The 24,670-nt window shown below is 43.8% G+C and overlaps 1 protein-coding gene across 8 annotated transcripts in view; it reads right to left on the bottom strand.

Annotated features, from left to right (window-relative positions):
* slc4a11 (solute carrier family 4 member 11) overlaps positions 1–24,670 on the bottom strand; it is a 284,841-nt gene that overhangs the window by 76,500 nt on the left and 183,671 nt on the right. For all 8 annotated transcript variants that reach the window (XM_059965729.1, XM_059965724.1, XM_059965725.1 and 5 more), the window contains 2 exons: positions 21,450–21,573; positions 10,189–10,392 (listed from right to left, as the gene is read on the bottom strand). In XM_059965729.1, coding sequence (XP_059821712.1) covers positions 10,189–10,392; positions 21,450–21,573 — 328 coding nt within the window. The remainder of the gene's footprint in view (positions 1–10,188; positions 10,393–21,449; positions 21,574–24,670) is intronic.

The following is a 24,670-nucleotide window of genomic DNA, read 5'->3' as shown; positions in this document are numbered from 1 at the left end:
TGCTGCAAGTCATCCCTAGATTCGCCAAGATCCTTTTCCGTAGAGAATACTGAAGCAAAGTATTCATTTAGTACCTCTGCTATCTCCTCAGGTTCCATTCACACTTTTCCACTGTCACACTTGATTGTTCCAATTCTCTCATATCTTATCCTCTTGCTCTTGACATACTTGTAGAATGCCTTGGGGTTTTCCTTACTCCTGTCTGCTAAAGCCTTCTCATGGTCCCTTCTGGTTCTCATATTTTCATTCTTAAGCTCCTTCCTGCTAGTCTTAAAATCTTCTAGCTCTCTATCATTACCTAGTTTTTTGAACCTTTCATAAGCTCTTCTTTTCTTCTTGACTAGATTTACAACAGCCTTTCTACACCACGGTTCCTGTACCCTACCATCCTTTCCCTGTCACATTGGAACGTACCTATGCAGAACCCCATGCACAACCCCATGCACATAACCCTTAAAAATTGGCACATTTCTTTCACTGAGAACATCTGTTTCCAATTTATGCTTCCAACTTCCAAGTTCCTGCCTGATAGCCTCATAATTCCCCTTACTCCCTAACTTATCTGCTCCTATCCTTCTCCAGTGCCATGGTAAAGGAGATAGAATTGTGATCACTATCTCCAAAATGCTCTCCCACTGAGAGACCTGACACCTGACCAGGTTCACTTCCCAATACCAGATCAAGTAGAGCCTCTCCTATTGTAGGCTTACCTACATATTGTGTCACCTTATAATTAATCATATTATAATTAAGATATTTAATCTTTACAAAGAAAGAGCTACGTCTTAGTAGCAGAGATTGGAGAGACAGGATATACAGTACTGTGCAAAAGGTTTAGAATATAAATATACACATATGTATATATACACACATACGTATATGTACTTCTATCATAGCTAGGGTGCCCAAGTCTTTAATACAGTACTGTATTTGTCAACGTGGAGCAGAGAGCGAGCTTATGAATTTGGCAGGGGCAAAGGATGTTGGAGCAGTGAGTGTGGAGCGCTGCAGGAGGAATGTGGGACGGGTGGCAGAGAAGCAGTGCCGGGGCAGGGGGTAGAGTGGCACAGGGGCAGGCACACCTTTCCCCGAGTCTCAAGGCAACGTCACTTGGTTCCAAACAATTGGTTTATCGATCATTACAGAATTTCCCTTTGGTGTTTCTTGCTCCCTCCCCTTTCCTTCCCCTTCTCCCCCTCAAACAAGATTCCCCTCGCCCTGTCCCCTTCCCACTCTCAGCCAGCGACAGAGACCCAAACCAGAATCTGGTTTATTATCGCTCACGCATTTCATGAAACTTGTTTTTTTTTCAGCAGCAGCACAATGCAATATATAAAATTACTGCAGTACTGCACGAAGGACTTGGGCACCAAAGCTCCACAGTAGGTGCCTGAGACCCGTGTACAGATATTCCCTCTGTTCCCTCCACTGTCTCTAACTTGCAACACAATGTTTCTCCTCACTTCTGCTGCAAGATCATTGACCCAAAACGGGAACCTTATGCATGTTTTCACAGGTACTGTCTGACCTCCTAAACACCCCTAACATCTCCTGCTTCAAGTTCCAGGGAATTGAGACTGGTTTATGGTCACAGAAACAAAGGGAGTCAAACACTTGTTTCACGTTACTGTTTGAAACAGATCAACTCATCACACGGTGCATTGAGGAACTACAAGGTAAAGCAATAGCAGATGCAGAATAAAGTGCAACAGCTTGCAGTGGCTCTCTAGTGTAGGGACTAGCATAGGTTATTACGGCGACAGTAATCCAGGTTCGATTCCGTCGCTGTGTGCAAGGAGCTTTTAAGTGTTCTTCCTGCAACTGCGTGGGTTTGCTTTAGTTACAACCTATACATTTCAAAGACGTACAGGTTACTGGGTTAATTGGTCACATGTGTACAATTGGGCAGTGCGGGAACATTGGGTCGAAAGGACCTGTTACCACTATCTCTAAATTTAAACCTGAAGCTTCAGAGAAAGTGCAGTGTAAGGAAGGCAGCCTTACATTTAGCAGGATGTACCAAAGGACTGGATGATATCCAACCCAGATAAGTGTGTGCAAAGAGCTGAACAAAGGCCAAGTCCACTTACTAGCTCAGTAGGTGGTTGCCTGACCTGTCAAGGTGCATCCCAGCATTTTCTGTTTGGTGAAGTCTTGTTTTTATTTCTGCAACATCAGTTTCACTCTGCTTTCAGTCATAACAGCATTGCTCCTTCATTGAAAAGGAAGATTATAAAATTTCAATGGATTAAAAACCTTGCAAATTCCAACCCGCTTGCATTGTAGGACTCAAGGAAGCAACTCACTGGCACCACCTGCTGGAGGGATGAGAAGCAAGTTCATGGCCTGCCACTTCCAGGTTCGATGTGTTGAACATTCAGAGATGCTCTTCTGCCCACCACTGTTGTAATGCATGTTCATTTGAGTTACTGTTGCCTTCCTGTCGGCCTAAACCAGCTTGGCCATTCTCTCTGCCTCCTCCCATTAACAAGGCATTTTCACCCACAGGACTGCCACTCACTGGAATTTTTTTTTGTTTCTCGCACCATTCTTTATAAACTCCAGAGATCGTTGTGCACGAAAATCCCAGGACATCAGCAGTTTCTGTCAGGCACCAACAATCATTCCATGGTCAATGTAGCACTTCTACCCCATTCTGATATTTGGTCTGAATAACAACTGAACCTCTTGACCATGTCTGCATGCTTTTATACATTGTGTTTCTGCCACATGATTGGCTGATTAGATATTTGCATTAACAAGCAAGTGTACAGGTGTAACTAAGGAAATGGCCACTGAATGTAAATGCCATCTTTGTCACAGATGCTCATATTTCAGTAAAAAACATTACTTGAAAGAAAACACAGACAACCCTCCCTAGGCAAGAGTAAGAGAACGTAACAGAAGTGATCTCAGTAGCAGACAAACAGAAACCCCAAGTGCATCTGGAAATCAATGGGGAAGTAATTGTTAAAGTGTTAGAGCAACATAGAAAAGTTTTAAACACACAATACTTTGCCATCATAGAAGGAAATTTCAAAAAAGATCAAAATAAATACTTGAAGAGGAAAGCAGCCCTGGGCTGTGGGATAGAGTCTAAAATGAATAATTTGCCCTAGAATGTGACAGGTGTCACAGTTTAATCATGCAGACTGGGACTAGAGTCACTGAACAAGAATCTGCTGCAGGCTCCCTTTTTGAAGAACAATGTTACTGAACCACTCGGGAGTTTATAACAATCTCACAGCTTTTATGGCTGTTCTCTGGCAATGATGCTTACTGACAAGACTAAATGTATTCAGTGTTACAGATTTCCATGACAGAATTATAAACTGAGTGGCTTGAGGTTGACTGCAGTATAACCATATGTAGTACTTTCAATTACAGGACTGTATCAACATAGCACTGCCTGAATGCTGCATTAGATAGTGGGACTTTCTCGACCATGGAAATGTAACCATCACCATCCACCTCATTAACATGACCATGTACCTTGCTGTCTACCTGCACTGCACTTTCTCTGTAGCTGTTACAATAGGAGTGTTTTACCTTCTCTTGCTCAATGCTCCATTTAATAGTCTGCCTTGTATGAACAGCATGCAAGAAAATCAATGCAGATTTACAATCAATGTGTAGAACATAGAACAGTACAGCTCAGGAACAAGCCATTTGGCCCACAACGTTGTGCCAAACCAGCTAAAAAGTAAACCAAAATCATCCAAAAAACTAATCCCTCCTACCTACACAATGTCCATATCCCTCCATCTTCCTCGTATTCTTGTGCCTATCTTCATCAGGAGGGTTGATGAAGGGAACTCCTGATGAAGGGTTTCAGCCCGAAACGTCGTCACTACCTCCTCCCTTAGATGCTGTCTGGCCTGCTGAGTTCTGCTAGCATTTTGTGTTTTTGTTTACCAATTTACAATGACCAGTTTGGACCATGGGAGGAGACCAGAGCATCCGGAGGAAACCCATGTGGTTACAAGGAAGAACGGACAAACTCCACGGTGGCGGAAATGGAACGCAGCTCACCTGTATTGTAAAGCATTGTGCTAACTACTGTTCTACCCTGCCTATCCATAAAAACTGTACGCCCACGTCCTGTAGCAAATACCCAACCCCATACCAGCAAAGCTGGCACAGCAAAAGTTACATGGAACCTGCTATCAATTAGAAGCACCATTTGGCCTTGGGTTTTCCAAGCTGTTGGGGAACCCAATTTATTTTATGTTCTGCATGTCTCCCTTTTGTCTGACTTGCATAACACATTAAAAAAAAGGAGTCCCAGTGAACAAACATCTCCCTTGTAATCCACTTGGCTCTCCTTGGAACATTTGTACCGCACCTTTTCAAAAACAATTACTTCAAGATGCACTTTCACAATGTCTGTATGCTTTGCCAGAGTTTGTTTTCTTCTCCTCTTTAATGTTAATAGGGATGCAATCATCTTCAGAAACACATGTGGGACCCAGCACAGGCAAACACGTAGATAGAGCACAAAGCAAAGCAAGATTTTTTGTGTTCTTAAATTTTACTAATCTCATCTTTTCCCCAAAGACGCTAACGGGTCCCAACCTGGGGTCCATGGACCACTTGGTTAATGGGAGGGGTCTATGACATTAAAAAAATGTTGTAAACCCCCTTCTCTTCATGGACCAATGGCTGCATATTAAACCCATCACTTACAACTAATCATATAATCAAAGATGGCACCCACAACTCTTTACATGCAGCTCTGATGAGAATCATCAAATATTCTCACTTAGGACTGCTACAGCTGAAATCCAAAGTCACAGTCATGGGTACTTCGGTAAAGCAGCATTGCTTTTAAGATATTTAAAAAGCCCAACGATCGTCAAAATCAACAGTTCCGAAATGGCAAACTCAGGTCACTCGTGCACTTCCTCCTCAGGAAAACAGAAGTGGGGATGCTGCATGGTCTACAAGTTCAGAGGCTTTAGACCACCACTCCCGACTAGCCTGGCGGTGAACGTAGAGTCTCTGGAAAATAAAACTGAAGACCTTAGGGCAAGACTGCAGTACCCGGGCAGCATCAGGGACTGCTGTGTCCTTTGCTTCATGGAAACACAGTCTCAGTCTCAGTCTCAGTCTCTCTCTCTCTCTCTCTCTCTCTCTCTCTCTCTCTCTCTCTCTCCCTCTCTCCCTCTCTCCCTCTCTCCCTCTCTCCCTCTCCCTCTCCCTCTCCCTCTCTCCATCCAGCAATGCAGCAGCTCAGACTTTTCCCCATCCTCCATAAAGACATGTTGGTTGGGTTTTTAAAGACAGTTGGGATAGTAGTTAATAAATCATGGTGCATAGACATGACAGCTGTCTCAGTCCTGTTCACCCACCTGGAACATCGAGCTATCAAGTGTCATCCATTTTATCTGCTGTCATCCTGGTAGTGATGTACATTCAGCCTCAGGCCAACATCAGCTGGCACTGGAGCTGAGCAACGTAATCAGCAGGCACAAGACTTCGCACCCTAATACCTTCCCTTTCACCACGGGGGATCTCAACCGAGCCAGCTTGAAAAAGTCTCTGAACAACTATCACCAAACATCTCACCTGTGAAACCAGGGTAGCCAATGCACTTGATCACTTTTACAAAATTTTTAGCCACACATATATAGCTAGGCTGCTTAAGACTTTCGCACAGTACTGTATATTGGTTAAAATAGGAAGGTGGCTAGTGTTGAGTTCTGTTCACTTGGACTATGTAAGTATTTAGTACACATGCATACTCTTCCTGTTGTGCATGTGCTTGTGCACGCATGTGGTGGGAGAGGAATTGTGGGATGTAAAGGTGGCGGCCGTTAGGTATTGAAGGGAGATGTTGAAAGTAAAGTTGTTTAAATTAAAAGAAGTGTCCTTGTTGCTTGGGTGTTAACAGTGGTAGCAGACGACAATTTCCCTTTATAGGATCCTACTGGCACTTGATGAGAGCAAACCTTATGAAAGCTGGAAAATGAAACTGGAATTTGATTTCATGTTACAGAACTAGAGAAGATGAAGCAAGCCTTGTCTGTTGTATTGCTGCTTTCAGGAACGGTAAGAAAGACTGCAATGGGAATTTCAGTGGAAAACTTAAACAGAGATGTCAGTATGAGTACACTAATAAATACACTTGACTGTTTTTATTTTAAAAGAAAGAAACACATCGGATTTAGACTGACAACATTTTTAAATATGGCAGACTTTTTAAGTTTTAAAAATATGGCTGATATATTATTGATTTTGAACAAAAGTACACTCGCATGCATAATGCAAAATGAAACTTCCTGACACTGTATTAGCTTTTAAATTGTTGGATACTGCATGTCTAGACATACAGCTAGCATTAACTGAATGCAGAGAACTTATATTTACATCTATGAAATCAGCACTGAAGAGGATTTTTGGAAGAATGGCTGCTGAAACAACAGTCAGAATTAGTTTGAGTCAAGGACTGACATATTTCACTGAGCAGAAATAAGAGTATTGCAAGTGTAGATGCCAGAAGGGCCTGACAAGGGTCTCATTACCTGGCACAAATTTAATAGACAAGTACAGGAAGAAATCGAAATGTGCAGTATTTCAAAGTTCTTACCACTGAGCAAGAAACTGTCTGCACAGAATTGAACAAGTTAGGCTAGCTGAAGAAAATAACAAATCTGAAGATGTAGAAGTGCCATATCACATTGTTTGCGAAGGAATCACTTACTGATTCAGAGACATCTGAGGCAGAGATTTTGATGATGGAATCTCCAAGATCTGCATGCACGCACACAGTGGGTGGGGAAAGCTACGTAAGTGAACTAAACCAGAATGAAGAGCAGTAAATGGTGAACACTTAGACATCTATTAGCAAAGCTTTCAAATTTGGAGATGGAAAGATGGTACATTCCACCAAAAGTGTGAAAATTCCTGCAAAAAAAATAGGCCAGTGTCTCTTGAGCTCACTGGCTCTGCATATTACTGTGAGAACATTCTAGATAAAAGACACTACAGAGAACCAATGTGAGAATGAAGTACTATCACGCAAAACATGACCATAGATGAGAAATGCAAAGTGTTGCTCAACCTTCACAAGAAGTTGGATATGCTTCAATTGACAGACTTCAGAAACTTTTCAGTTTTGGAAACAAAGATGCAGATTATTTTTCTATTCTAAAGCAGATAATTGACAGCTGTGAGACATGCCGATAGTTTGGAAAGCCCAAGCCAGGTCTACCACCAGCATCTGAGTACAATGGAACAGTAGCCATAGACCTACGTGAAGGTCTATGAAGGCGTGTAGCATCTCCACATCATTGACAAGTTCACATGTTTCAGTGCTGGTAGTATTGTAAACACAAAGAAAACCTCAGAAATAGTAAAAATTTCATCCATTCCTGGATAAGTGTGCATGGCCCACCTCGTAAAGTATTCAGTGATAATGGTGGTGAATTTAATAATAGTGAATTCAGAGATGTGCCGAAAACTTTAACATTGAAACAAAGGCAGCAGCAATATATAGTCCTTGAAGTAATGGATTTCTGGAGTGACACAAACACTTACTGAAATAATGCTGAAGGCAAGGAAAAGCAGTGGCTGTGATTGGAACACAGCCTTGGTTTGGGTCCTAATGGCAAAGAAAACCATGCACAATGTACATGGCTATAGCCCATATCAATCAGCATTCTGCCAGAATCGAAACCTTCCCTCTGTACTGGTTGACAGGCCACCTACTCTAGAGGGCACTACAAGGAAGAGTGGCTTGGGAGACATATTTCAGCACCGCATGCATCAAGGAAGGCTTTCACTGAAGCAGAGGGTTCAGGAGAGAATCTGAAGAGTGCAGAGAACATAGGTCCTACAAATGGCAAATATGGCACAGGGCACAAAGAGCAAGACTGTACAGAATGGAAAGGTCCTAGAGTTGTCATTGGTTGTGGTATTTGTGAGACATGGAGGTACATATGTGAGAGTGCATCATTCCAGACTATGTGCGTAAAGCACGAACTGAAGAGCAACAGAACTCCATGGTGAGTGATACAAAAGGTGAAAAGCATTTACCTGGTACACTGTCGCATAGCACAGACCGGGATGAGGAGAGTGCGGCTAAGGACCCAGCAGAGTTGCTCAGCAGCAGCACAGACAGTGCAGAAGAGAGTGCAATTGAGAACTCCACAGAGCTGCCTGAACAGAAATCATCACAAGTGCAAAGACAACATGGAAGTTTCAGTCTTAAAACAGGACAAACTGAAATTTGTACACTAAAACACTGGCATCTCATACAAAGCTGAAGTCTTAGGCAAAGCCACTGGAAGAAACAAAAGTTGGTACAACTTGTATTACATAGAACCAGTTGCGGTCGCTGGCACTGCAGACAGACTTCATATTGAACCAAGTATAGATGAGGCTGGACTATCCGAGAAATACAAGATCAACATGACCTAGTAACTAAGGAGGTCTCAGTTGAATCTGCAAAACAGGATGAAAACAGAAGTTGGAGAAGGAGATGAGTTATACAGCTCTTGTTAAATGTACATGCAATTCAACTCTTTGAGTGATTATGCAGAAAGTTTGAAGTTAATAACTCATCTCCTTCTACCTTAGGCCACAAACTTATCAATCACCCTGTGCTGTGGACCACTTCTGGAGGTCCAAGACGCCGACTTCTACAAAGAAGGGATCCGTATGCTCCACGACCGCTGGATCTTTGCGAAGAAGTGTTTCAGGATGGTACATTTCTCTGACATTAAGTGTACCTATTGAAACCTATTGAAAAGAGTAAATAGTCTGTGGGTCATTTTTTATGCGGCACTGTAACAGGCCCTCCTGGCCCAACGAGCCCACGCCGCCCAATTACACTTATCATCATCATCTGCCATCTGTTGACCATGATCGTCCTTGGCAAATTTTTCTACAGTAGTGATTTGCCATTGCCTTCTCCCGAGCAGTGGCTTTCCAAAACTCCTCAGAGACTGGCTGCTAACGTCAGTGGTCTCATAGCCGGGACTTGTGATATGCACCGGCTGCTCATACGAGCATCCACCACCTGCTCCCATGGGGGAGGCGGGGTTGCCACATAGGTGCCAAGCCTTGCTCAATGGTGACCCACAGGCCAGCAGAAGGAAAGAGCGCCTTACATCTCCTTTGGTAAGGAGATATCACCACCATGTCAATCTCAATTACACCAAGCAAGTAACCTACTAACCCATGTCTCTTTGGAGTGTGGGAGAAAAACAAGAGTGCTTGGAGGAAGCCCTCATGGGAATCGAACCTCCGTCACAGACACTGTGATAGCATTACTCTAGCTGACCCGAAATTCTGCTGGAGTTCTACCAGCGGATTGTTTTATTGTTTCTGGAACAGTTCTTCAGCCCTGGATGTACCAAAGCATCCTGATCAATTTTCAACACAACTTACACAAATTCTAGTACAGTCAACCCTCCTTATCCGCGGCCCCCCTGCAGATACCAAAAATCACGGATGCTCAAGTCCCTTATTTAACCTGGCTCAGTGCGGTGGTCTTTAGGTCCCAGCAGAACCCCGGACTTTATTTAACATGCTCAGTGCGGTGGACATTAGGATTTGGCGCAGCTCTGAATCCGCAGTGTTTCTGTTCACGAAAATAATCATGATCACGATTGAAAGTAAGGTGGAAGTAATGAAAAGATCGGAAAGAGGTGAAACGCCATTGTCATTGGAAAAACGTTAGGCTACAGTTGGTCAACAATCAGAACAATTTTAATGGAGCATGTGAAAGGCCCTGCCCCGATGAAAGCTACAATTATTACTAAGCAACGCAGTGGTTTAATTAATGAAAATACATATGCTTCTTAAGTGTTTTATATGCATAGAAAGGTAAAATATGTAATATATACTAAGAAAAATGTTCGACTAACTGATGCTAAATAATACCGGATGTACCTGTTCCAACTTCAAATCCGACTTAAAGACAGACTCAGGAATGGAACTCATTCATAACCTGGGGACTGCCTGTACTTTTAAATCATTTCTAGATTACTTATAATACCTAATACAATGTAAATGCTATGTAAATAGTTGCTATACTGTATTGTTTAGGGAATAATGACAAGAAAAAATAGTTTGTACATGGTCAAATAACGAGTGCTGGAGAGAGAACTTCTGGGTTTTCCCGATCCATGGTTGTTTGAAACCGCGCATGCGGAATCCGCGGATAAGGAGGGCCGACTGTACCTGAGATCGCTCATTTTGCTTCTCCTTTGAATCCTCTGTATTGCTCGGCTCCCTGTGGATGACAGTTAGAAGGTGCCGCTGAAGAATTAGAGTCTCTTTAAATTCCTCTTTTGTTTTAACTTCTGAGAGTTTCTGACGGAAGTTCATGTCAGCAAACATCGTGGCAAAGGTCCTTCCAACTTCAATGGCTGTCTTTGTGCTTTTCTGTCGTGGGGAACAGAAAGATCTAATCAATCAAAGGGCAGATGAAAAAGAACAAAGAGCAAATGCAGAATAAAGTCTGATGCAAGTATAGCCGCAGGAAGCTGATGAACATCATCTGTGATGACCTATCCTGGGTCCGAGGAAGCTATGACGGCGGCAATACTTTATTAGGAGTTTGAACAGACTCGGTGCGGCACCAAAACCTCCAGCAAGTTTCTACAAATACACCATGGAGAGCATTCCACCTGGATGCATCGGCATCTGGTGCGGAGAGGCCACTGCGATGGATTGGAGAAGTTGCAGAAACTCAGCCAGCCTCATCACAGGCAATAACCTCCCCAGCATCGAGGAGATCTTTAAAAGGCGATGCCTCAAAAAGGGAGTAGTTGTCTTTAGGGATTCCCACCGCTCAGGACATGCCCATTTCTCATTGCGACTATCGAGGAGGTACAGGAGCCTGAAGACACACACTTAGCTTCGGAATAAACAATGAACCTAGGTACACCACCTCACTATTTTTCATTTTTTGCTCCCTTTGTGTACTACTTAGTTATGTATATATATTTATTGTATTTTTTAAATTATGTATTGCACTGTACAGCTGCTGCCAAACAACAAATTTCATGATATGTCAGTGATATTAAAGCTGATTCGGAAGGGAGAGGATTTTGGAATGGTAATAACACATGCCTACGCAACCACTCAGCAGCACATTCCCTTCACAGAAACTAGCCACTCCTACATGGAAAAAAAGGATTAATTTTCCTCTTTTTTTTCTTGAAGGAAAAGACGATTAAAATTAAAGAAAACATTGAAAAACTATCTAGCCTCATCTCCAAGGGCTCTGTCTGCACTTCTCATTGCCTCTGCCAAACAAAAATTCAAACACCCCACCCATGTGGACATTCTCTCCCCTCACACCGGGTGGAAGATACAAAAGCCTGAAAGCTTGTCCCATCAGGCTGAAGGACAGGTTCTATTCCACTGTTATCAGACTCTTGAGTGGTTCACTAGTACAATAAGATGGACTCTTGACCTCATAGTCTACCTTGTTAGGATTTTGCACCTTTTTTGTTCATTTGCACTGCACTCTTCAGAAAGTGTGGATGAACAAATTTATCTGTGGCTGTTACACTTTATTCTGCATTGTTATTGTCTACCTTGTTCTACCTCAATTCACCATGGAATGATTTGAACTGCATGAACAGCATGGAAGACAAGCTTTCCACCGCATCTTGGTACACATGACAATAAACCAATTCCTTTCCCATACCATCGGTACAGGTTGCTGCTTGCCCAATCGTATCCATATTCGACGGAGGACACATTGGGTTGCAAAAGGAGTAACACAGGCCAAATACACCTGAGCCTATTTGGAAACTACCCATCAACATTCTCTCTCTAATTCTGACAGTTTTAGTGAGCATATTTAAAAGCTCACCAACTACAGTGTATATCACTGCAGCCGATCCAGTCGCCCGTTGGGCGCAGGCCACAGCCCTAGATCAGCTGAGAGCCAGGTAAGCCTCAGAGTGGTGAGCTGAACCTAGCCTCCAGCCCTCACACCCTCACCATTTCAATCTGGCCCAACCTATCCTTATGCACCTTGCCTCACGGTGGCTATGTAATAATTCAAAATTAATGGCGATAAAACAGGCTTCAGATGCTGGAACAAAACACACTTTCTGAAGAGTTCTGAGTCAGGCAGCATATGTGCAGGCAAAGGGTTGGGCTGTGTCTTGGATCAAAACTCTGCAAGGATGGAGAAGAGAGTTAACCAGTATAAAGCAGTACGGGGGGGTTGCCAGGCAATAGGCGGCACCAGGTGAGGAGAGAGATCGTGGGCAGGTGGAGGCAGGAGGGCGAAGGGTGGAGGAGGGGGAGGGGAATCGAGAGACGAGGCTAGTGAGTGATAGGTAGAGACAAGCGAAGATGGCCATCAGCTTATGAGGGCACTAGAGAGTGAGAAAGCAAAGCAGATTTGCAACTATACTGTGGCAACAGGCCCTTCAGCCCAACAGGTCTGTGCTAACCATCAAACAGCATTTACACCAGTCCCACACTTTCCCCTCTCATCCTCTCCCATCCCTCGTGCGCTGCAGATGTACTAGATGTTAGTGAGGCTGCACCTGGAGTATCGCATACAGTTTCCATTTCCACCCCCTCCATTACAGGAAAAATGTTGTTTAAACTGTAAAGAGCACAGCCAAACAGACATGCAAGAATGTTCCCAAGACTTGTGGGCCCCAAGCTATCAGGAAAGATTGGGCAAGCTAGAACTTTATTCCCTGGAATGTTGGAGAATGAAGGGTGACCATACAGAGGTGATGAAGGGAATATAGCAGGTGAAGGAATAAAAGAACATAAACCTAGAATGGCATAGGTTTTAGACAGGAGGGGAAAAGATTTAAAAGGGACTGGAGGGGCAACTTCACCATGCAGAGGATGGTGCATATAGGACTAGCTACCAGAGATGGTAGTAGAGATGGGTGTAACAACATTTAAATGTACATACATGGACAGATGATGTTTAAAGAGAAATGTGTCAAACACAGGCTAATGGCAATAGCTGAGATAGGCTTCTTTGCCTATTATTTAGCTGTATAAGATGATGAGGGGCATTGATTGGGTGGACAGCCAGAGGCTTTTTCCCAGGGCTGAAATGGCTAACATGAGGGGGCATAGTTTTAAGGTGCTTGGAAGTAGGTACAAAGGGATGTCAGAGGCAAGTTTTTCTACACAGAGAGTGGTGGGTGTGTGTAATGCAATGCCAGTGAAGGTGGTGGCAGTGGCAGTGGATAAAATAGAGAGGAACTTGAAGCTTAGAAAAATAGAGGGTGATGCGGTAGGGAAATTCTAGGCCGTTTCTAGAGTAGGTTAAATGGTTGGCACAACAATGTGGGCCGAAGGGCCTGTAATGCTCTGTAGATTTCAATGTTCTATAACTTGTGCTACAGGTTGAGTGAGCTAGGGCCTTTCTCTTTGGAGCGAAGGAGGATGAGAAGTCACTCGATAGACATCTACGAGATGAGATGTATAGATCAATTGGATAGCCAGAGACTTTCACCCAGGGCAGAAATGGAGAACCCAAGCGAGCACAATTCCTGAAGAGGGCCCGGGTCTGAAACATTGTCTGTTCACTCTTTTCCATGGATGCTGCCTGACCCACCGAGTTCCTCCAGCATTTTGTGTGTTTTGCTTTGGATTTCCAGCATCTGCAGATTTTCTCATGTTTATAACTTTAAGGTGACTTGAGGAAAGTGTAGGAGGATGTCAGAAGCAAGTTCTTTACACAGAGGGGTGGGTGCTTTGGATACTGCTGGGGATGTAGTAGAGGCAAATACATTAGGGATATTTCAAAAACTCTTAAACAGACAGATGGATGAAAGAAAAATGGAGGGTAATGTAGGAGGGAAGGGTTAGACTGATTTTAGAGTAGGTAATAAGGTCAGCAGGTCATCATGTGCCGAAATTATCTATACTCTACAGCTCTCCCCCCAAAGCCCTCCCCACCCCCCACCACTGGTTCGCCTAAAACCCATCTACCTGATGGTTAATGTATAGTAGCAGTTCATACACTGTAGGAACATGTTTGGAGGAGATTTAATCAAAGTGTACGAGATCATGACAGATTTAAAAGTTGGCTAAGTGAAATTGCTCCACAAAGGAATGGTTAGTGGACAATGATTGGAAACAATGAGCAAAAGGCATTTGGGTAGAGATGGAGCAGGGAGGGAAATGAAAGGAGAATTTCCTTTTTATTATTAAATAGATTATTAATATTCTATAACTCACTGCCTGAGAGGGTGGTAGAAAGATTAGTTATTCAGATCATTGAAAAGATATTGCAAGCTACTAAAAAATACTCTGTCTTGAGGACTGGGACAGAGAAATTACTCTACAAAACATGGATTCAGTGGCCACAAGAGTGACTTCAGACACTACAACTGTTTTACCTTATATGGACATGTAGGAAGTATTAAATGGATACATCTTGCTTTACATCCATTTAACATAAAATGGTTGTACTGTCGTAAGTCACTATTGTGACACAGACAGGTACGCAGGTTAGAAAAGTTTAGAAGATTATGGACCAGACACTGGTGAATGGCTTGGGTGGGGCATTTTGGTTAACATGGAGCAGATGGGCTGAAGGGCTGTATGACTCATCTTCCTGAGGCATTCCCAAGTTTGATGAGATCTTCTCCAACTTCATGATGGAAAAACCTACACAAAGACAACCAAAAGACTTGAGTAGATAGGTTGTGGTTTAAGAGAACAATACTGAGCAAGGGTCACATATGCCTACCTGGATGGGACTCCTACTACATGGTGCAGTCTTAGCCAGTACTGAAACTCAGTCCATGTAGATCACTACCATTTATTAACCCAGTTTCCTCAAGCTACTGAAGTGAAGTGTGCAGTATTCGGACAGAAGATACAAAAGCTTCAGAACATAAACTGTAGCCTCTACCCTGCTGTTATAAAGGCTCTTAAACAAACTTATTTGTCGAGTTCACTGCACTTTCTCTGTAACTGTGGCAATAAATTCTACCTGATTTTTACACCCTTTGTACAACATTTGTACGGGTACTGCCCAGACGGCAATGGCGAACCTCTTCTGTAGAAAAATTGCCAAGAAGAAACATGGATTACCTATGTCATATGACACAGTACCTAGTAAAAAGACGTACAACCTTGATGTATTTATGGATGGAACGGCCTGTATGGATGACATACGGAAGTTTTTCCACTGTATCTTGGTATAGAATAATAAGTACTTTATTGATCCCAAGTGGGAAATTCTTTCATTCCAGCAGCAAAATTTAAAACACACACTTAGCAGTGAGCAGACTTAACTAATAAAGTACAGAATAATAACATAAACAATAATAATTCATCAATATGCAATAATTTGCAATAATGTGCAGTAATAATGTACAAAATAGTAAAACAGAGGCTATTATACTGTGATGTTTGTTCTCATCACAGAGTAACTGTTTTATTGCATTTGGTAGGAAACATTTTATATAACAATCCTTGTGGCAGGGATAGAGGAATGGCTGATAGGCAGGAGACAGCAAGTGGGAATAAAGAGGGCCTTTTCTGGTTGGCAACTAGTAATGGTGTTCCTCAGGGTCAGTGTCGGGACTGCTACCTTTCATATTGTTTGTCGGTGATTTGGGTAATGGAATTGATGGCTTTGTAGCAAAGTTTGCGGATGATATAGGTGGAGGGGCAGGTAGTGCTGAGGAAGCAATGTGATTGCAGAGGACTTAGACAAGTTGGAAGAATTGGCAGAAAGTAGCAGATTGAACAGTGTTGGGAAATGTATGATGATGCATTTTGGTAAAAGAAACAATAGTGCAGACTATTATCTAAATGGGGAAAAGGTTCCAACATCAGAGGTGCAGAACCTCGCAAAAGGTTAATTTACAGGTTGAATCTGTGTTAAAGGCAGCAAATGCAATGTTGACATTTATTTCAAGAGGAATGGAATGTAAAATCAAGCAGATGATGCTGAGCCTTTATAAGACACTAGTCAGGCTGCACTTGGAGTATGGTCAACAGTTTTGGGCCCCGTATCTCAGAAAGGATGTGTTGGCATTGGAGAGAGCCCAGAGGAGGTTCATGAGGATGATCCCAGGATTGAAGGGGTTAATATATGAAGAGCATTTGGCAGCTTTGGGCCTGTATTCACCGGAGTTTAGAAAAACGCGGGGAGATTTCAAAGAAACCAATTGAATGGTGAAAGGACTCGATAGGCTGGATGTGGAGAGGATGTTTCCTATGTCAAGGGTTTCCAGAATTAGAGTGCACAGGTTCAAAATTCAGGGGTGACCTTTTAGAACGGAGGTAAGGAGGAATCTTTTTAGCGAGAGAGTAGGTAACCTGTAGAATGCTCTGCCACAGATTGTGGTGGAGATCAAGTCCATGGGGATATTTAAGGAAGAAGATGATAGTTTCCTGATTGGTCAGGGCATCAAAGGATACGGCAAGAAGGCAGGTGTATGGGGTTGAGTGGGATCGGGGATCAGCCATGATGGAATGGTGGAGGAGGCTCGATGGGCTGAATGGCCTAATTCTGCTCTATGTCTTATGGCCATCATGAACTGTGCATCACCAGCATGCATTTTCAGTGTAAGGAAAGGCACAAGTCTCCTGGAGACATCTACGGTCCCACCACCGGTATCAGCTTGACCTTATCGTCACAAGGCGCAGGGGCCTGAACAGTGTCCTTGGCACTCGCAGTTACCACAGTGCAGACTGCAACACAGGCCACTCCCTTGTTGTCAGTAGAACGGGGCTAACGTCAAAGAGACTCCATCATCCCAAGCCTAAGGGCCAATCTCACATCAACGCCTCCTGCACAGCGAACTCTGACAGAGTACAGCAGTTCGCTGATACCTCCAAAACCACAATGAAGAACAGTTTTTCAGAGAACAGTTCTGGCACAGTACCTCTATTGACTCCAAGTGGCCACAACTCCGTGATGCCATCTGCAGCTCATGGAGAAAAGGAGCACAAGAACGCAGACTGGTACAAAGCACACCGAGAAGAAATGGAGCAAGTGACTGAGGCCAAAAGAAAAGCTCTGCTGGCCTACAAGCAAAACCCCGCACCAGCACACGCAACAGCCTCAGACCCGCTAGAAACAAGGCGCAGCAAACTCCCCAACATTGTGCAAACAACTACTGGCTGAATTTTTGCAGCAAATTTCTATCAGCTGCCGGCAGCAGGAATGCAAGAGAGACGTATGACAGCATCAAGTCAGCAATAGGCCCTTCAGCCACCAAGACAGCCCCACTGAAGTCAAAACCTGGGGTCGTCACCATGGACCTGAGCAAAGCATCTTAAACATTGGGTAGAGCACTACCTGGACCTGTGTGCAACCCGGAACGTGGTGATCGATGCTGCCCTGGAGGCCCTGCCTGGCTTGCCAGTCAGGGAAGAGTCTGACGCATTGCCATCCGTGGAGGATCTCTGCAAAGCCATCGGCTGTCTCATCAGTGGGAAAGCCCCAGGGAAAGATGGAATTCCACCCGAAGGTTTGAAGATTGGGAAGACTGCCTTGCTGCATCATCTATACCAGCTTTCATGTCTCTTCCGGGAGAAAGGCCACGTCCCCCAGGACATGCAAAATGCCAAGATTGTCACACTGCAGAAAAACAAGGGCAACCATAGTGATCATAACAACTGCCACAGCATCTCTCTCCCTAGTATTGTGGGGAAAGTATTCGGCCACATCGTGACAGGAATTCAGAGCCTTGCATCCACAGTCTGCCCAGCGTCCCAGTGCAGGTTCAGAGCTGGTAGGTCTACAGTGGACATGATCTTCTCACTGCATCAGCTGTGGGAGAAGAGTCGAGAGCAGCAGGACCCACTATGTACAGCCTTCACTGATCTGACCTTGTCAGCTGAAGCGGACTCTTCAAACCCGCTAGAGATTGGCTGCCTCCCAAGACATTCATCATATCCTCTTTCCATAAGGTCATGTGCAGCACTGTCTGCTTCAATGGAGCAATTTCTGCTGCCTTTCCAGTCAGCAGCAGAGTGAAACAAAGTTTTTTTTTAAAAACTTTTTTTATTGAGTTTTCAAATGATTACAGAAAGAAAAAAATATATACCCTTCCCCCCTCCCCTTAGCAATATATAGGTGCTCCAAAGATAAAATAATTGGTTATTTGGGGAAATAAATAAATATATATACTAGCATGAAACAAGATTGTATCCTGGCACCGACCCTCTCTGGATCTTCTTCTCCGAGCTCCTTCACCATGCTTTCGTAGACTGCGCGGATGGCATCTCCCTTCGCACAAGAGCTGGTGGCAAGCTGTCCAACACCACTTGCTTGCTCTCCAAGACCAAAGTTAGGATAGCCCTCATCCGCAAGATGCTCTTTGCAGATGATGCAGCATTGACGTCACAGAGATGGCAGACTCCAGCAACAGATTAACCACTTCGACCACACCTGTAAGGAGTTTGGGTTAACCATCAGTCTGAAGACGACAAACGTCAGGGCCCAGGGAGCAGAATCTCCCTCAAAATGGCAGGCAGTGATTAGTGGGGTACCGCAAGGCTTGGTGATGGGATCGCAGCTATATACAATATATATTAATGATTTAGATGAAGGGATTAAAAGTAACATTAGCAAATTTGCAGATGACACAAAGCTGGGTAGTAGTGTAAAATATGAGGAGGATGTTAGGATGATGCATGGTGACTTGGACAGGTTGGGTGAGTGGGCAGATGCATGGCAGATGCAGTTTAATGTGGATAAATGTGAGGTTATCCACTTTGGTTCAATAACAGGAAGGCAGATTACTATCTGAATGGTGTCAAGTTAGGAAAAGGGGAAGTACAACGAGATCTAGGTGTCCTTGTTCATCAGTCACTGAAAGTAAGCATGCAGGTACAGCAGGCAGTGAAGAAAGCTAATGGCATGTTGGCCTTCATAACAAAGGGAGTTGAGTATAGGAGCAAAGAGGTCCTTCTGCAGTTGTACAGGGCCCTGGTGAACCACACCTGGAGTATTGTGTTCAGTTTTGGTCTCCAAATTTGAGGAAGGACATTCTTGCTATTGAGGGAGTGCAGGTTAGGTTCACAAGGTTAATTCCTGGGATGGCGGGACTGTCATATGTTGAAAGATTGGAGTGACTGGGCTTGTATACACTGGAATCTAGAAGGATGAGGGGGGAGCTGATTGAAACATATAAGATTATTAAGGGATTGGACATGCTAGAGGCAGGAAAAATGTTCCCAATGTTGGGGGAGTCCAGAACCAGAGGCCACAGTTTAAGAATAAGGGGCAGGCCTTGTAGAACAGAGTTAAGGAAAAACTTTTTCACCCAGAGAGTTGTGGATCTATGGAATGCTCTGCCTCAGAAGCCAGTGGAGGCCAATTCTCTGGATGCTTTCAAGAAAGAGTTAGATAGAGCTCTTAAAGATAGCGGAGACAAGGGATATGGGGAGAGGGCAGGAACGGGGGTACTGATTGTGGATGATCAGTCATGATCACAGTGAATGGCGGTGCTGGCTCGAAGGGCCAAATGGCCCACTCCTGTGACTATTGTAGTTGACTCCCTCACCTATCTTGGATCAACCATCACCAGCTCCCAGTCCCTTGAAGCAGAGGTGTATGGCAGGATAGCCAGAGCAGTAGGCGTCATGGCCAGACTGGACAAGAGAGTGTGGAACAACAGTCAGCTGACAAAGAAGACCAAGCTGTGTGTGCTCAGCACACTCCTCTACCCCAGCGAGGCTTGCACACCATACGTCAGACAAGAGAGGAGGCTAAGCTTGTTCCACCTACGCTGCCTCGGGCGCATCTTGCACATCTCCTGGCGGGACAGAATCACCAACGCAGAGGTTGAGCAGTAGGCTGACACCTCCCGCATCTATGCACTACTCAGCCACAGATGCCTCAGATGGTTGGGCCATGTCAAACGGACGGATCAGGGACAGATTTCCGAAGGTAAGGTGCATAGCGAGTTGAGTAACCGCCCACAAGGAGGGCCATGCCTCCACTACAAGGATGCCTGCAAGTGTGACACGAAGCTGGCAGGCATCAACCACAACACGTGGGAGGAAACAGCTGAAGACCAGACAGCTTGGAGAGCTGCAGTCAAAGGCGGTGTGTGCTGAGGCAGCAAGGACCAACATGCTCGGCATCAAGAGAGCCAAAAGAAAACCCAGAGCACCTTCCCCCTTCACCTGCAGCCGTTGTGAAAGAGACTGTCACTCTAGAGTGGGGCTGGACAGCTACTCCAGAAAGTGCAAATACCCCCAAGTTTACAACCCTAAAAACCATCAGAAAAAAGTGTCACACCATCATCTCTTAAGGCTTACAGATTCTGATGATGACAATAAGTTGCCAAGAAAATTTTCAGCCACATCCTTGAATGCCTTCCATGTGATTTTCTCCGGTCCCACTAGAAGTTCTTCGTACCGCCTGTCATCAATGACCTGCTTGATTTGTCAACCAACAAGAATGTCTTCCTTAATCTTGGCATCAGTTATTCTGATTTGAATTATAAATTGAAATAACAAATGCAGGTGATTCCAAAAAAATGGTGCTTGTTAGGGAAATTTCATGGTGATTTTCATGAGCAACAGCCCAAAATCCATAAGGTATACCCAAAAAGTATTCAAAAGGCAAAATCTTTGTTGCCCAGTGTAATTGTCTGTCTGACGTTATTACTGACCATGCTGAAGACAAGTGACTACAGCCATGGTAGCTAAAGGAGAACAGCTAGGAATGACAGCACTTCAGAAATTACTTCATGGTACAAAAACGTTTTTAAACCTTCAAGACTGCGGAAGCAGCAAGTTCAATGTAAGTCTTCCTTTACCCCCAATAATGCTAAATAGCGTACTTCACAAATGCACCTGAATCAGGGTTTAATATCACTGACATGTGTTGTCAAATTTGTTTTATGGTAGCAACATAATGTACAACATCTCAAATTACACGCTATGATAAAAATTAATTAATTAATTAGATAGATAGATAAATAAATAAATAGGGCGACGAGGAATAGGAATGAATATGAGTAAGACAGATTCTGCAGATGCTGGAATCCTTATTCAAACTCAGCCTTGCCTTCCCCCTCTCACTCTCCTATAACGACTCAGCCCAAAACGTCCACTGTATTCCCCTCCATAGATGCTGCCTGCCCTGCTGAGTTCCTCCAGCATTTTGTGCATATTCCTTCACAACTTACTTAGGAAAGTGTGCTTGATAGTTTGAACAGAGCAACAGACACAAAATGCATCAGGACTTAATGAAGGGTCTCGACCCAAAACGTTGACTGTTTACACTTTTCTATAGATGCTGCCTGGCCTGCTGAGTTGCTCCAGCATTTTGTCTGTGCAACGCGAATATCAAGCCTCGGTCAACTGAATATTCCTGAAGTATCATAATGAGACCACCTGTGAGATCAGCATGGTTTACTAAATGCACGCAGGCAAGAAGTTCTCCGTCCTCAATGCTGCTGTGCACCACATGCTATTTTGGCCACCAATCAAAGCATGTATATAAATGTTCAAGTTATTACCATTTTGGCTGGCACCAGGATGAGAATAACGTAACGCACTTCACAGCAATTCTCCCCCCAGTTCTGAGGCCTCTCTAGTCGGCTTATACACACGTGACGTTTCTGGAGCGTTGCGACAGTGCACCTGTAGTGGAGGAGGTCAGAATGGGGTGGGGAGAAAAGATTTAACAAAATGTGAATAATAAACCCAAGAGATTCTGCAGATGCTTGAAACCTTGAGCAACACGCACAAAACGTTGGAGGAACTCAGCAGGTCAGGGAGCATCTGTGGAGGGGGAGTTCCACCAACATCTTGTACGCATTGCTCAAAAGGTGCAAAGATGGTTTATATATAGGAAGGTACTTTGCCTGAAGCACTTATTCAAGTGCTGTCAAAACCCAGCATCAGCCTCATGCCAAAAGGAAACAAGTTTCCTCACTTGTCCTCAATCGAAAGGACAAAGGAAGAGTTAAAGTGAAGGAATGCCACTGGAGTTCAATAAACAGAATGAGGTGGAATATCACTGACCTACATGACTAACGTGTCATGGCATGAAATTTGGTGATTTGTGGCGGCCTTACAGCGCAATACATAAAAACTATAAATTACAATAGGAAATATACAGGCAGTCCCTGGGTTACAAACAAGTTCCGTCTTTAAGTTGGAACAAGTACATCCAGTATTATTTAGCATCAGTTAGTCAAATATTTGTCTTAGTATATAGTATATATATTACCTTTCTATGCATATAAAACACTTAAGAAACGTATGCATTTCAATAATTAAACCACTGCGTTGCTTAGTAATAATTGTAGCTTTCATCGGGGCAGGACCTTTCACACGCTCCTTTATTCTCACTTTATCCTTTAAAATTGTTCCGATCGTTGACCGACTATAGCCTAATGCTTTTCCAATGACCGATGGCGTTTCTCCTCTTTCCAAACGCTTCATTATTTCCACTTTACTTTCTATTGTGATCGCTTCCCATCAACGGAACAGAAACACTGCGGTCAGCGGGTCCCAACCTCCTCCAGTCCCGAGGTCCACTGGGTCCAAAGGACCACTACACTGAATTCCCCAGGTCCCAAAGTCCACCACACTGAGACAGGTTAAATGGGACAAGTGGGGTCTGTGCTGGGTTTGGGTATTTGATCCTCCACAATATTCCACGTGGGAATTTAAACTGGAGGTGGCAGTGTTATTTTTTTTAAACAAGGTCGAGTTGCGAGCACAACATCAACCTGGCACAGATGGTACGGGAGTCACTGGATCAACATCAACCCGGCACGGGAGCAGTCTGTCACTGGATCGAACTCAGGAACCTCCATTCTTGAGCCCGGCACTGATCTCACTGTGCCACCAGCCGAACGGAACTTCAGGGGGGGGTGGGGGCGGGGGTTAGGGTGAATCTTGCTAATAAAAATATAAGCCAAGTACAAAGTTACACACTCAGCACAGTGTCAACGGCAACGACTTAAAATGGCGGACGGCATTCTCCTTCCTCAGTTCATAAGTATGAGTTGTCCGCAAGTCGGACATTCGTAACTCGGGGACTACCTGTATACAGTATTAAAATTCTGAATCAATTAAGTGGTGCAAAAAGAGGGCAAAAAATAGTGAGGTAGTGTTCATGGGTTCATCGTCTATTCAGAAATCTGATGGAGGAGGACAAGAAGCTGTTCCTAAAATGCTGAGTGTGTGTCTCCAGACTCCTGTACCTCCTCCCTTGATAACTGAAGGCAGCTTACTGCCATCCACTCGAATAGTTAGGGACAGGCAAACATTGCTGGTCTCAATGAGTCAGGTCCATATCCCAAACAAGCAAAATTTTAGTCATTGATTACATGGTTATTTCATCTTCATGAGTTTGATCACATTTTTTCCATGAAGTTGCATTGGCTTCGATTGGCTGGCCAATGCAGTGGGATGAGTTATAATTGGCCAAAGACCTCCAATTGTCAGAAGATAGGCGCATAAATAAATTACCTTGAAGATCTTGACCCAGGTTCCATCCTGATCAACTTTCTAAGAGACATGACTGGGATTAAGCTCAACTCAAATACCCCTCCCAAATCAGACTCTGAAGAACTTACAATCTTGTTTGATGTAGTAGAAGCTCAGCCAAACCACAGGCAGGAGAATACATCAGCCTACTGTACATCTCAAGTGGAACTCTACCATGGATGGTCCCAAATCCAGCTGTGAAAGGAGGGTTGGGCATTGGGCTAGCAACCTCATCCCTTAAAAACCCAGAGCTACAGAAACACCAACAGAAGCTCCAAAGACCTCATCCCTCAGAGAGGAAGGATGGGTTACTCCTGGGAACAACTTGAAAGACCAGCCAAGCACAGAGGACACTGGCGATTTGCTGTCAGCAACCTATCTCCCAGCAGGGGTGCTGATCTTAAGTAACACAAGAGGACAGAAGAATTTAAGTTGATGAGGAGGAGGGTATCTGCAATAAATAAAAGTGTCAAAATTGCTAATCACTCCCAGTTGATCCATATCCCTGTTTAAAATTTTATCTTTCAAATAAAAGTAATGAGTTTTGGGTTTCTTTGAGACATGAGGTTAGGATCTCTGATTTTCAACCAAAGAAATCAGAGGCTTTTTTGTTATAGAAGAGAGAATATGCCAAACAGATGTCTCTGTTCAATGCCTGCATTGTTCCCGAAAAAGATCTATAAACATTAAAAAATATATATATTTACCTATTAAGTGCATCCATATGTGAACCAACAACAAAAGAAAGTGGAAGTGTCACCTACTTAACATGGTCTTGGGCAGATAATGGAAACTGTCACAAGATCCACATCACAATGGAGCCAATGATCAGTGGCTGGATAAGTACTTCCAAAGTGTCTCATGATATTAAAAATAACAAGTCCGTCTCAATCAGGCTGTGCAGATCATCAAATTCAACCTTCAGTTCACAATGCTGCTTCATTATTCTACCATGAGTTCTAATGAGCTTGCCCACTGACACTCTGCCAGACATTAGAGATGCAATTGGGAAGGAGCCGAGGGCATGTATCGAAGCCCAGACCTACTAGAGCCTGTTGACAACATACCAGAGCCAAGCTTCAGCTTTTTAATCCAAAGTGTCAGAATCCATTGGGCATTGATGATGGTATTCGGAGCCCTTCTGGAGAGGGTCAAGTTGTACTCATCCAAAGCCAGTAATAAAGAGAGTTATACAGCACAGAAATGGGCATTTCAGCTTAACTTTAGCCCCCATCAT

The sequence above is a fragment of the Hypanus sabinus genome, chromosome 3, assembly GCF_030144855.1.
Source record: "Hypanus sabinus isolate sHypSab1 chromosome 3, sHypSab1.hap1, whole genome shotgun sequence".
In the NCBI taxonomy this organism is placed as follows: domain Eukaryota; kingdom Metazoa; phylum Chordata; class Chondrichthyes; order Myliobatiformes; family Dasyatidae; genus Hypanus; species Hypanus sabinus.
Note: the sequence above shows the minus strand (reverse complement) of the source record. Positions and strands in the feature narration are given on the sequence as shown.